The sequence below is a fragment of the Vulpes lagopus genome, chromosome 14, assembly GCF_018345385.1.
Source record: "Vulpes lagopus strain Blue_001 chromosome 14, ASM1834538v1, whole genome shotgun sequence".
NCBI lineage: Eukaryota > Metazoa > Chordata > Mammalia > Carnivora > Canidae > Vulpes > Vulpes lagopus.
Window position 1 is genome coordinate 29,340,336 of NC_054837.1, and position 14,930 is coordinate 29,355,265.

Genomic DNA, 14,930 nt, shown 5'->3' on the forward strand with positions numbered 1-14,930 from the left:
CCCCAAAAGGAAAATCTGAAACCATCAGCCATCATTCTCATTCCCTCCTCCCCCATCCCCTAGCAGCCTCCAATCTGTTTTCTATCCCTGCGAATTTTCTAATTATGGACACTTCATTAAAAAAATATTTTATTTGTTTATTTGAGAGAAAGAGAGAAGGAGCAGGGGTGGGGGCAGAGGGAGAAGCAGACTCCTTGCTGAGCAGGGAGCCTGATGTGGGGATCCATCCTGAGACTCCAGGATCATGACCTGAGCCAAAGGCAAATGCTTCACCAACTAAGCCACCCAGCCACCTCAAACTCTGGACATTTCATACCAATGGACTCATACAACAGGCTCCTTTCACTTCATGTGGTGTTTTCAGGGTTCACCCATGGCAGAGTAGCTTTCACTGCCTATTCCTTTCTATGGCTGAATCATAGTCCATCATATGGATGGACCACATTTGGTTCCTCCATAACTGTGATGCTTTTGAAGTGAGTCCCTCTGGGAAGCAAGGAGACCTCAGCAAACAGTTGTTCCCCTGGCCTGTTTTGCAGCATTCCTGTGCACACAATATTTGACAGCTGTCCAGAAGGCAATGGCATTGGGTCCATAGCCATCACCCGGGACGCCAAGTATCTGGCAACCATCTCAGATGCTGAAATCCAGGTACAGGGCCCTTGGAATTGGCCTCAGCAGGCTGGCCAGCCTGTCAGGTGTGTCCCAGTGAGCAGCTCTGCTCTGGCCACGTGGCATCTGTGATGCTCTCAGGGAATGACCAGACCCTTTGGCACATTGGTGGGAGTTCTCTGCCTGGAGCTTTGCTTACAGTGCTGTGCTCCATTAGCCGAAGTTACAGGGTTACCACGAGAGGTGTAGGGGACTTCAGCAGCCTTCAGAAACCTTCTTCTTATCCTCCTCTGTCTGCTGTCACTCACAGAAAGTTTGCATCTGGAGGTGGACCTTAGCAGTGGAAACGCCAGCATGTACTCTTGACCTTCCCAAAGAGTATGGCTTTCAGGTGAGCTCAATTTGGGTCTGTAAAGTGATGGCGTACAGTTATACTGAGCCCAGGTCAAAACCTACTTTTGGCTTTACTGGAGTTTTGTTATGGTGCTCTAGCACTTGTTAAAAAACATTTTCATATCCATGATTTCATTTTTATTTTTGATGATAGTTAGCAATTTTTTGAGCATTTATTATGTGCCAGATTCTGCTAAGTTCTTTATATACAGTATCTCACACAATCCATGCAAACATGTTGGGAAGGAGTTATTTAGTAACATCTATGGAATGCTATTAATTACAGATAATTTGTCTGAAGTCAGAGGCTAGCAGCCTTTCTTATTCTGGAAGTATGCTTTTAACTGCTCCTAATATCTGGAAGTTATTAGTCCCAGTTTGCTTGAAGTTACTTGCCAAGGACACCCACAAAGTTTACTCTGCTGTTCTGCATCGTCTTATTCATTCTTGCATCCTCATTCATCATTCGCTTGCTGAGTACCTACTCATGTGCTAAGACACTATGGAAAGTACATACCTGGATGCCGGACCTAGAACCCAGTCAGAGGGTCTGGGTGATTGGGCTCAGCCAATCATAAAGCTGTACAGCTTTATGTCCATGTCTCTTCTGGCCCCCAGCATTTCTCTAGGTCTCTGAAAAAAATTTCCTTACGGCTTTGTAAGCTGACCTGATAGAATAGCCACCAGCCATAGTAGGTTTTTCTATTGCTGCCAAAAGCTCCTCTGGGATTTTGATAGAGATTGCATTGAATCTACGATCACTTGGGATAGTTGTCCTCTTAACAATCCATGGGCACAGGATGTCTTTCCATATACTTAGGTCTTCTTGAATTTCCTTCAGCAGTGTTTTATAGTTTGCAGTGTACAATCTTTCACCCAAGATTTTATTCCTAGGTATTTTTATGCTATTGTAAGTAGATTCGTGTTCTTAATTTCCTTCTCAGATTGTTTATTGCTAATATATAGAAACTCAACTGATTTTTGTATGATTTTGCACCATGAAACTTTGCTGAATACATGTGGCTACTTAGATTTGAATAGATTGAAATAAGATAAAACTACAAATTCATTTCCTCAGCATCTCTACATTTCAGGTACTCACTAGCCACCTGTGACTGACTGCGGCCATGTTTGACAGCACAGATGAGTGAACATCTCCATCATAACAGAAAGTGCTGTTAGCACTGCATATGCCCCACATCTGGAAGGACTCTGCCATTAGTGTGCTCTGTGCTCTTGCCCACCCAACTGAGCAGGTTTCTTTGATCTGGCATGGAGTCACAAATGACAACTGAGCTTTCAGCATTGACTGGTTTTAGTGCTAGTAGGTTGTCTGTTTTGCTTCTAGAGACACTTATCTCACACCTTCTCTTCATACGTCCCCAGTCCTTCCTCTTACTCTCAGCAGATGACCTCTCATTTTGCATTGGGGGAATGGAGGCCATCAGATACAAACACTGGCCTGTTCTCATTCCCAGGCCTACAGCTTACTTTCAACCTCCCCACCTTCTCTTTCCCCTCTAATTATGAGAGAACCAGTGCACTAGATCCCATCCCTCTCACACACTCAAGGCCCTCTCCTGCAGTGACCAGTCTATTCCTCTAATGGATGATTATCCCCTCAGCAAGTACACATGCTTTAGCTTCACCTATCTTTAGAGATCGCCATTGATGGGCCATCGTCCAGCTCTTGCCCCCTGTGCCTCTTCACAGTAATGTCTCTGAAGAGCCATCTGCATTTGCTTTCTTACTTTGTCATCTTTCTTTTACTTTTTTGTGCACAAGATATTTGATCTCTTTATGTTGTCATTGCTAAATAAGGCATACATGCAAAATGTGTACATTTTAAGGAAGGAAACAAAATGTACCTGTGTACTTACTGCTGGGTCAAGAAAGAACATCACCCTTTGTTCCCCTTCCCCAATCTCATCCTTAGCCTTGCTTCCTAAAATTAACTAGTGTCCCAGACTTTGTGTTACACATTCCCTTGCTTTCCTTTATATTTTTTTTCCAGCAATGCATATATCCCTCAGTACTCTCCTTTTAAAAAAAAAAAAAAAAGACTTTATTTATTCATAGACACAGAGAGAGAGAGAGGCAGAGACACAGGCAGAAGGAGTAGCAGGCTCCATGCAGGGAGCCCGACGTGGGACTCCATCCCGGGTCTGCAGGATCACAACCCAGGCTGCAGGTGGCGCCAAACCGCTGTTCCACCGGGGCTGCCCTTTTTTTTTTTTTTTTTTTTTTTTAAGAAAGAGAGTATATGTGCACGAGTAGGAGAGGCCGAGGGAGAGGGAGAGAGACTCTCAAGCAGACTCCATGCTGAGTGCAAAGCCCGATGTAGGGCTTGATCTCACAACCCTAATATCATGACCTGAGCCAAAATCAGGAGTTGGATGCTTAACCAACTGAGCCACCCAGGTGCCACTCCTTCAGTACTATCCTATTTTTTTTTTTTTTTTTTAAGATTTTATTTATTTATGCGAGAGAGAGAGAGAGAGAGAGGCAGAGACACAGACAGAGGAAGAAGCAGGCTCCACTCCATGCAGGTAGCCTGACATGGGACTCGATCCCAGGTCTCCAGGATCCCACCCTGGACTGAAGGCGGCGCTAAACCGCTGAGCCACCAGGGCTGCCCGTATTTTGTTTTAACTGTTTTGTTTGATACATATTTGGAATCATAACTGCTTCATCTTCTCTACCTTGTTTTTGAGATACATTCACGTTGATTTTTTTTTTTAATTTTTATTTATTTATGATAGTCACAGAGAGGGGGGGGGCAGAGACACAGGCAGAGGGAGAAGCAGGCTCCATGCACCGGGAGCCCGATGTGGGATTCGATCCCGGGTCTCCAAGATCGCGCCCTGGGCCAAAGGCAGGCGCCAAACCGCTGCACCACCCAGGGATCCCCCATACACGTTGATTATTGAGCTAGAATTCATTAATTTTCATTGCTATATAGTCTCTCCTTGTTTGAGTACAATACAGCTCATTTATCTATCCTACTGATGATGAACATTTTGATTCTTTTGCTCTGCCTTCTACCCCCCCCTCCATGGCTTTACCAAATCTGTGCTTATCACAGTTACTAGTGTTTCCAAGTCAAATGGACACTATTAAGTCAGTAGCACCTCTCCCAATTGGGGGTTCAAGACACCTTTTCTGCTGGCTCATTGATCTTTCCTGGGCTCCTTTTGTGAGCTCTTCCTCTTTCATTGCACACCTTTTAAATATGGGCAGTCCTCAGGGTTTAGTTATAGGAGCTCCTCTTCCTGCTATACCTTCTTCCTGGGTATTCTTATCCATTCCTGTGACTTTTAAGTGTACTCCCAAGAAGCATCCTGAAATCCTACTTCCTCTCTCTGTTTTCACTGCCACCACATCTGCCTGTGTGACATTCTCCCAGCTGATGTGTTCACTCTTGTCACAATGGACCTTCCTGCTGTAGTTAGAGCAATAATTCTCAAACAAGCAAAACAGATTATATCACTCTCTCAAAGTCTTTCAGTGAATTTCCATTATAATGGGAGTAAACATAAACTCCCCCTCCGCCCATGTCCCAACAATTACCCTCCTGTTTATTGTTTATTAGTTTGCATACTCCAGAATTTTACAGAAATTGACTCCTTTTGTGGAGGGCTCTGGCTTCTTTCACTCAATTTAATTTTGAGATTCATCCATGTTGTTGCATGTATCAATTGCTTATTCCCTTATATTATTCTTTATGTTTCCTTTATAAACTTAATGCTGAATAGTCGTACATTGAGTGGATATGTCACAATTTGTTTATTCACTATTAAAAAGACATTGGTACTGTTCCCTGTTTGTGGCTGTTGAAAACAAAGGTGCATGAACTTTCATGCACCAATCTTTGTAGGGATATATGTTCTCATTTCTCTTGGTAATTATCTTTGCTTTTGAAGGCTATTTTCCCAAACTATAGGACTGTAGGTTGGTAGTTACCTTATTTCGTACTTTGAACATATTCCATTGTCTTCAGACTTAACACCATTTCTGTTCAGATGTCAGCTATCAATCTTACTGTTTCCTCTTTTGAAAGTTATGTATTTTTTCCCTCCCACCCCATTCTGACTACTTTTAAGATTTTCTGTTGGTTTTTAGCAGTTTTTGTTGGTGTGTCTGTATGTATATGGGTATATTGTTGATTTTTAAAAAACCCAAAACTGGGTACCTGGCTGACTCAATCAGTGGAGCACATGACTCTTGATCTTGGGTCTTGCGTTTGAGCCCCACATTAGGTATAGAGATTACTTACGAAAAAGGGTAAATAAGTAAAAATTAAAAGTTTTTAAAAAACCGAAACATGTATTTTGGGGTTTTTTGAACTTGGGATGTCATGTCTTTCCTCAGTTTTGGAAAATCCTCCACTACTACCTTTCAAACATTACTTCTACCATATTTATTTCTTTCCTCTCTGTACTACAATTATGCATACATTAGACCCTTCTTGTCCTAAATGTCTTATATTGTCTTTTTTTTTTTAAGATTTTATTTATTCATAGAGACACAGAGAGAGAGAGAGAGAGAATGAGAGAGAGAGGGAGAAGCAGGCTCCACACAGGGAGCCTGACGTGGGACTGGATCCTAGGTCTCCAGGATCACACCCCAGTCTGCAGGTGGCGCCAAACTGCTGCGCCACCAGGACTGCCCTCTTTAATTGTCTTGTCCATAGTTTCTGTTCTTTTTGTCTTTATCCTTCAGTTTGGATATTTTCTCTTATAGTTTATCTTCCTTCTCTACTGACTAATCATTTCTTTGGCTATATTAAATTTTCTGTTAAATCCTATTCTGAGGGTTTTTTAAAATCAATTTTTTCAGATCTAGAATTTCCATTTGATTCTTTTTAAAAATAGAATGATCTGCTGAGATTACTTGTCTTGCCCTCTACTTCCTTGCACATACTGACCATAGATAGTTATTGTCAAGTCTGGGTGTGTTGATGTTACGACCGCATGTCCCGATGTCTCTCTCTGCTAATTGCTTTCCCCCTCTGTTATCCATCATTTGGATATGTCTCTTTCATGTGCCTGGTTATATTTTATTGAATGCCCAACATTGTGCTTTTAAAAGTATAGAAATAATTTGAGGCTCAGGATGATAACTTCCTCCAAGGAAGACTTACTATTGCTTCTTATCAAATCACGGGTTGTGGTGATTTGAGGTTGGTTTCCAGCCTTTGTGAGAGCTTGTCCACACACTTGCTTTCATCACTTTTTCATCACCCCTCCCTGCCCCCCAGGCCTTTGAGCTGCCCTGGAATTACTTCTCAAACATTGGCATTGGTCCTTTACATTCCTGGAGTAGGCAAGGACTAGGCAATGGGGTGGAAGTGGCAGGAATGGAACTTCAGACATCTTTCTGGAACCTGTCTTCCAGGGCTGCCTTCCAAAGCCCCTCCCATCCACACACCATGGCAGGTGAAGCCTTCCCAGGGATCTCCACTGCGTTGTTGCCGTTGTTTACCTTCTGTATTTTGTGGTTTCCTCACTTCCATAGGGTTGATTTTTGGGAAGGGAGCCAGGCAGCCCATGCTATTCACCATCTTGGAAGGAATCAGAAACTCTTTCCAGTATTTGGCATTCATTCCAAGTTCCCTTGTGGCCTTGTCAAATTTAGAAATGTTTATGCAGCAGTTTTTGTCCAAAAGGACACAGAGTAAAGGTTATTAGTGAATTTTGTGCTACTTTTGCTTGTTCCAATTTATAGATGAAAAATTATAATAAATAAGACTAAATAAGAAAGGGAACACATTTGAAACCATTAATTTAACACTCGGTGTTTATATTCCTCTTTTTTAGTGTTTATATTCCTAATGCTTATAAAATGCTATGTCTTTTCTGTTTTATATTCCTACTCAGCTATTTATTATAGTAAAAATATTATTTATTTTTAACATTTAGCTTAGCCAGAGAGAAACAGAAAATTTATTGTAATGTAATATATTTCCATACTTTATATTTCAGAACTACCTTACTTTTAATCCAACAAATAATAAAGAATTGGTGAGCAATAGTAAAACACAGGCAATTTATTATTTGTGGGTAAGTAGAAATATTTTGATTTGTCTTAAATGTATATGTTCATTCCTTGAGTACAGATGTTTTGACAATGTAGTAATATAGCATCTACTTAGGAAGCAATAAATATGTATTAAAATGTTTTGATTTAATTATAGCATTTATTTTAGTCTCATTGGAAATTAGTATATTAAATCAGAAGCAGATAATTTAAATTCCATTTAATTTTTTTAAGTAATGAGGCTAATATTTATTTGAATGTATTTAACAGGTCTAAAATACAGGGTTTTACAAGACCTTGGCTTTTATCCCCTTTTAGAAAGGGATTAGCAAACAGATCAGCAATATATATACTGACACAGGGCAGAAATCAGGAGATTAAAAAAACATCAAAAGTTAAACATAAAATTACCATATGACCCAGCAATTCGTAAATCCAAAAGAATTTAAAACAGGCATTCAAATACTTACATACAAATGTTCATAGCAGCATTATTTGTAACAACCAAAAGGTAGAAGCAAGCCAAATACCCATCAACTAATGAATGAATAAACAAAATGTGGTGCCTCCATGAAATAGAATATGACTCAACCATAAAAAGAATGAGGCACCAACACCTGCTACATGGATGAGCCTCATAAACATCATGGTCAATGAAAGAAGCCAGACACAATAAGCCACGTGCTCCATGATTCCATTGATATGAAACCCAGGCAGCAAAGTACAGATTGGTGGTTGTCTAGGGCTGGGGGAGGGGCACAAATGATGGCTTAATGGAGAGGGGCTTCCTTTTGGGGTAATGAAAATGTCCTGGAACTAGACAGAAGTGATGGTTGCACAACATTATTAATGTATGAAATGTCAGTGAATTGTACACTCTAAAATGATTAATGGTTGGGGGTACCTGGCTGACTCAGCTGGTGGAGCATGTGACTCTTGGTCTCCGAGTGTGAGTTCAAGCCCCACCCAAGTTGGGTGTAGAGATTACTTAAAAATAAAATCTTTAAAAAGAAAATAAAATGATTAATGGTTAATTTTATGTTAGGTGAATTTTACCTCAATGAAAAATGCAAAGCAAGAACAAAAACACTGATCCAATCACTAATTTTCAGTGGTAGTCCTTATTTCTGGTACTGTAGCTTTTAATGCCTTATAAATGTAGCAATCAGATTTGCATTAACTACCATTTAAAGTCACAATCATTTGTGGCATTTTTTTTATGTACTTGCTTTTCTTTCGAATGTTTTCAGATGTTCCTGGAGGCAGTGGGTTCTCTTACCTGTAGAAATTGCAAAGCTCTGACCCTGTTTAGATTAATTTGTTTTGATTTTGCGGTTATGTTCTACTTTTGGAAAACCAAGTCTTTTTTAAGTAGTAACTATTTTTTCTGTACTTACCAGTATGAAGAGAGAGATATACTTGCTCACAGTGCCCCACGTTTAACAGAAAAAGTGAGTATGCCTATTGTATTTTTGTGTGTCAGATTTTGTGGAGAGTAAATATGTATGTGTAAGCTTACTCACTTTGAGCTACTCTGTATATTTTGATATTAAACCATTGGGAAATCATTTGGCATTTTTACTTGGTCCTTTACCATATTGAATTGTCAGCTGAAAATAATAGAACCATTGTTCAAAATAAAATATTATGGAAAAGGGAGTTGACTACCCTGAGAAAATATTCAAAAAAGTGATGGCTTTACTAATGTATGTGTGCATATAACAAAGAATGAAAATTAGTTTGGAGTGATGTAGTAAATAGTTGAACACAAGTGGATCTTTTTAGGCTACCCAATTTTCAAAGTAATAACATGATTTTGGGTATTTGGGTATAGAGCTAGTTGAAAGACAGTGAGGCAGGTGTTGGAGGCAAGAGTTTATCTTGCCTGGTTGCCTGGAGCTGTCACATCTGATGTGGATCTCGGGTCCCGTCTCCTGCAGCATTTTCTGCATTTGACACCCATGTAGTCTGCCCTCAGTGGTGGTTTCTTCTGCTTCCTTCCTTCACTCTTGGTATGATTTATAGAAATTTCTTTTTAAAGAGGATATGCCAAAAAAAAAAAAAAAAGATGAGAGAGATGAATATAAAAAGATTATTCTATCTGCAAACTCTTTTTTATAAATCAAAGTTATCAAAAAAATAAAGTCAATTCTCATTATTTGTGGCAGTTATGTTTCATAAAATCCCCACAGACCTCAGTTAGTGAATACAAAATCATTGTTCCTAGGAGAATCCTTGTTCCTAGGATTAGGTTCCTATCAGCCTCTGGTCATAACAGTTTCACTAGGAGATATATATATAACCTTGATTTCTGTATGTTTTTGTTTGAAGACATCATATTTAATACATAATATTGATTCATTAACATTGATGCACAGCCAACAGCTCTGGTACACATGTCTGAATGAAGTTTATCTAACTCAGGTATATTCTCTGGAAGATACATCATGGCGTTCTCATGCTTAGGAATGCTAGACAGCATTTCAGTACTGTGTTTGAGGCACCAACAAAAACCACCTCAAAGAAGTGAACAACATGGCACTAAGACCCTGAAAAGGACAGGTGTTTACACTTCGAGAGCTGGAGTAAGAAGGCAGAGCATGTCCTTGATCAACCTCAGCTAGGAACGTGCACACAGGGAGAGCCAAATTTTTGCCACTCCGCACATCTGCATGTCTGCAAACAATCGTGGAAGTGCCACAAGGATTGATTTCAGGGTTATAAATAAATTTTAGTGAGTAGGTGAATTTGCAAATACAGAATCCACAAATCAGAATTGACTGCAGTTTGAAATGATGAAAATGCCTTGTATGGAAACAGAGCAGCTCTTAAACCCTGATGCCCTTACGTGACCAGTCATCGTTTTACTGACTCTCTTGTGTTCAAGGCAGAAGGGTAAACCTTAGGGTCTTCTCTGTGTAGTTAGAGAACCGGGCAGCAAACTTGATGTATCACATGACAAATGGAGGAGTTTATTTGATTTATTCATTCACTAAACATTCACTGAGGGGCTCCCCTAACCACTCTGGGTTCTTTCTACACTTTGTCTCCAAGACATTGCCTAAGAAAGATGGCCCTAGTTCCTTATTGTATGTAGCAGAAATTTCATGAGGAGTCAGGGACATGTCTATGTACAGTGCTTAATTTCTACTGATGGGAAAATTGTTTATGGGAAAAGTTTATAAGACTGGGATAATTATTTTGTGATATCTTACAACTGGAGCATGCTTTTGCTTGCAACAGACATTAGTTTCTTTATCAGTTTCTGAAACCTCAGTCAGAGAAGTTGAACAGGTATCAACTAGTGATTAATCATTTTTCATTTGCTTTAAGCAAACAGTTTAATTAAGCCAGTACATAACCCTTCACTTGCTCCTAGCAAACCTGCAGAGGTTTAGAACTGCCTGCACCACGGCAATCCACGAGGGAGAGATTTCTTAGTGATTTAAAAAATTTTTTAAATCTTTTTCCTACTGTATATCACTGTAATATATGCTGCATTGATAAATGCTTTGTTTTATATTTATTACCAATGGTAACTTATAACCTGTCTTTTGAAATGCAGACATTCAACAAGCTTGTGGGAAAATTTAGCCAGACAATCTTTCACTTGAATTTAACACAAATACTCTCAGCAACAATGGAAGGGAAGCTGGTTGTCTGGGACATACACCGCCCGTCATCATCTGCCTCCACCTCTGTGGGCTTTCCTCAAATCAAACCTTGTAAATTGGTTCATTTGCAGAAAGAGGGCATCACTGTTCTTACTACAGTTGATAGGTAATTAACTTAATTAAAAAGAAGTGGTCGATGATTACAAAAGTATATTAAAACCCTTTTGGATGTACACATGTATTTTGTAAATCCATAGAATTTTTTTTTTTTAATCCATAGAATATTTCTGGGGAAATTCATTATTAACTGGGAATGTTTGTTGCCTCTGGGAAGAGAACAGAGAATTAGGATCATGGGTGGGGGTAGATTCACCTCTTCTTATAGTCTCATTTGTACTAATTGGCTTGCTGCTGCTTTTTTTTTAATCATGGGCATGTATTACTTTTTAAAATCCCTTTGTGTTGGTGAAACAAAAAATAACTTGTTTTTTCCTTCCATACTAATTAGACTTATTTTGCATCCTGAATTTTACATACTTTAATTTTAAGAAAATAACATGCATAGCTATATTATTTTTTCTGTTTACAAAATAACACCCATTATGAAAAGATGAAATACAGCAAAACTTTATAAAGTTCACTGACTTGAGAGGCTGTGGGGGCTCAGAGAGGATCTTTTAAAAGCCTTCGTCTCAGACAGAAAAGGATTCACATTCCAGATGCATTCCTTCCTTGCTGAGTGACTGGGGGAAAGAGACTTAACTTTTCTGACTCAATTTTTCCATCTGCAAAATGGGCATGACAACTCTCTCTCTCTCTCTCTCTCAGAGTGATTTCATGAGGATTTTGTAAGACAAGCCATGTAAAACTCACAGCACCTTTTCTGGCACAGGGGAGCTCTAGATGAAATAATCATTATTTGTATGTTAGAGAAGGTCCCAACAATGATGGAGGAAATTGCCTAATGACAAAGACCATGCCCATGTGTTTGGAGTCACTGTGCCATCTGTTTTCTAGGAACACTGCTTTCCTTTTCATTGATTTTATTTTATTTTTTTTTAATTTTTATTTATTTATGATAGTCACACAGAGAGAGAGAGAGAGAGAGGCAGAGACACAGGCAGAGGGAGAAGCAGGGTCCATGCACCGGGAGCCTGACATGGGACTCGATCTCGGGTCTCTAGGATCGCGCCCTGGGCCAAAGGCAGGCGCCAAACCGCTGCGCCACCCAGGGATCCCCTTTTCATTGATTTTAATCCAGGGAGCAGTGAAGTCCTGTCATGGCTTTACAAAGAGAAATGCAAATTGTCCTTACTCAGGGGTATGGAAAAGACAGTAGAGAATTGCAGTTGATGATGAATCAACCTTTAATTAGTTGAGGGTTAGGGCCTATTGAAGACCGGGCCTGAGTTCCCCTCTCTCCATGTTAAATAAAACCCAGCCAGGACCAGGGAGCCCATGAAGGAGCTTGAAAACTACTTGGCCTGTTTTTGCTGCTTCTGTCCAGCAGAGGGCAGTGAAAGATGTTCCAGCCAATTACTCTGCCCACCTGCCTTCGTTTATTAATCAGAAACTACATTTAATCACTTTGCATATATAAGAGGAAATTCATCCCCCGACTCTCCACCCCCCGCCCCGTGATTAGACTTATGTCAGAGGCTTAAAAAAAAAATCCCACTTGGGATGGATCTGAAGACTGGAAAGAAAAGCCATTTTGTCACGCAGCACTGTCTTTGGCTGTGATAACTGGACAGGGTTTTACCACGGTTCTGACAGCAGTGTCTTCCAGTAAAGCGGCTTGTGTGCTATTGCCAAGCTGTGTGATTTCGGAGGGCTAGTAGATGGTCTCTGTTGTCATCTGTGGTCTCACGGCAGAGGCTGTAAATCACAGCCCACTGGCACTACACGTGGCTGTTCTGGGAGGGAAGAGATAGGAGAGCCAGTATGTACTTTGCATTAGGTACACCTGGATCCCTGCATAGTGTAGCCACAGGGCCTGATAGGGTTGCCATGGGTAAGTATGTCCCCTGCGATATTTGGGACATACTTCTTTTTTTTTTTTTTAAGATTTTTTATTTATTCTTAGAGACACAGAGAATGAGAGAGAGGCAGAGACACAGGCAGAGGGAGAAGTAGGCTCCATGCAGGGAGCCTGACGTGGGACTCGATCCCGGGTCTCCAGGATCACACCCGGGCTGCAGGCGGCTCTAAATCACTGCGCCACTGGGGCTGTTGGGACATACTTCTACAAAAAGATTACTCATTGTTTTTTAAAGATTTTATTTATTTGAGAGAGAGAGGGTATGAGTGAAGTGAGGGGCAGAGGGAGAAGCAGACTCCTTGCTGAGCAGGGAGCCCAATGTGGGGCAAAAATCAGCCTCGTAGGGACAGTATTAGACAGTATTAGGCGACGTTTTTACAACACATGGAGCCCAGAGCCTGAGGCATTAGATGGTACTTACTACTGTTAGTTAACAAATGGGTGTTTTCTCCATTTCAGCTACATTGTCACAGGTGATATTAGAGGTAACATTAAGTTCTACGATCACAACCTGGCCATTGTTAACTGGTACAGCCACTTCAAACTCAGCTCCATAAGGACTCTGTCCTTTTCAAACACTCCAGCGGCTCCACCCACTGAAAAATCAAACTATCCTCCAGACTGCACTCTAAAAGGTGACTTTTTTATTGTGAGGTAAGTTGTTAATAGATCTAGTCATTCGAATGGCTGAAAAATGATTGATGTCTTCTGTTAGTGGGCATGCAGTGGGATGTTCACCTTGTTCACTTGTTCTGTCCAAGATAGAACTGAATTTCCTCATCAGTCCTTGCAGATGAATCTCCACTTGCTGATTATAATCACTAGTCAGTCATTTTTTTTTAATGAAGCATATCTTCGTATTAAAAATCTTTAGCGACTGGAAGCTAGAAAGGGCTTATCTCTGAGCTCTAATCTCTGCTGTGTTTGGCGTCCTTTGCCGTAGCTTGGTGTCTGTCTTTCCTTGAAGCTGAGTTTGTCCTAGCGCTGCGGTTAAAGGCATTTGATAATTAATAGCCATAACATTTCAAGACTGAATTATCTGTGAGTCTGCTTAATTACCCTTGCAGTATTTGCAGGCACATCTGTATGTGTGCACCAAACTCCATATTTGCATACACAAATGAATATTTGCATGTGCAGATTAGCTAATTGTACAACTGACTGTCCATCTGCATACTTAATGACTCAATTTACATGTAGAAATGTGGGCTTTTTCACTTGCAAATGGAGGCTGTTGGGTATTGGTAGTATATTTTTGGAGATGTTGGGTTAATAATGTCACTAAATTACAGACGACAGAGGCGTTTCATGTGCAATTAGAAGCAGAATAGCTGGCATGCCCCATTCCCTGCAAACACTGATACTGTTTGGTCTCTCCTTGGCAAACAGGAATTTTATCATTGGAACATCTGATGCAACAGTGTACCACTTAACGACAGATGGGACCAAACTTGAGAAGTTATTCGTGGAACCCAAGGATGCCATTTGTGCCATCTCCTGCCACCCATATCAACCCCTCATCGCCATTGGGAGTTTCTGTGGGATGATCAAAGTGTGGGATTATGAAAAGAAAAAATACCTTTTCAGCAGGGTCTTCGAGAAGGGGCTTGGTGTCCAGAGTCTAACCTACAATCCTGAAGGTATTTTCATTTTATCAGCCTGTCTTAGGCTCCAAATTGAAAACAGACCCAAATGACTGTGCCATTGGCTGCAACAACTCCAAGAGGTTTCCCTTGACAGCACTTCCCCCCAGCAGACTAGATGAGACAGCTTGTCTCTGGGCCTTGCAGCTCTCCATGCCTAGTAGCATCTGAGCACTCATCCCAGAGCCTCATGCTTTTCAGCTTGTTTCTCCTGCCAGGGTTCTTGTCTGTCCTGTTCATTGTTCATTGCTGTCTCCTCAGCGCCTAGAACACGGCCTGGCCTAGAGTTGATATTTTTTGAATGAATAAAGTCCTTTTCTAGCATTGTTCTCTGGATTATGATTTCAGGAGTCCTTCTTGGAGCTGGCTTCACTGAGGGGACAGTTTACATTCTTGATGCAATGTCCTTAGAAAACCAAATCCCAGAGCCTTTCAGATATTCCAGAACAAATGTGACTCACATCAGCTTCTCCCATGACTCCCAGTACATGGCAACCGCTGTAAGTGTTTCCACTGAGTGCTGTCCAGTGATCTGAGCAACCTTGTTTATGACCAAAAGGGAGAGAGGGCTGGAGAGGGGGTGGCAGG

At 40.7% G+C, this 14,930-nt stretch overlaps 1 protein-coding gene across 1 annotated transcript in view; it reads left to right on the forward strand.

Moving 5' to 3' along the window:
* Window positions 1-14,930, forward strand: part of CFAP251 (cilia and flagella associated protein 251) — a 66,975-nt gene that overhangs the window by 16,593 nt on the left and 35,452 nt on the right. The window contains exons 6-13 of the mRNA XM_041728534.1: window positions 540-651; window positions 923-1,003; window positions 6,990-7,067; window positions 8,445-8,495; window positions 10,610-10,824; window positions 13,159-13,353; window positions 14,089-14,339; window positions 14,691-14,842. Coding sequence (XP_041584468.1) covers window positions 540-651; window positions 923-1,003; window positions 6,990-7,067; window positions 8,445-8,495; window positions 10,610-10,824; window positions 13,159-13,353; window positions 14,089-14,339; window positions 14,691-14,842 — 1,135 coding nt within the window. The remainder of the gene's footprint in view (window positions 1-539; window positions 652-922; window positions 1,004-6,989; window positions 7,068-8,444; window positions 8,496-10,609; window positions 10,825-13,158; window positions 13,354-14,088; window positions 14,340-14,690; window positions 14,843-14,930) is intronic.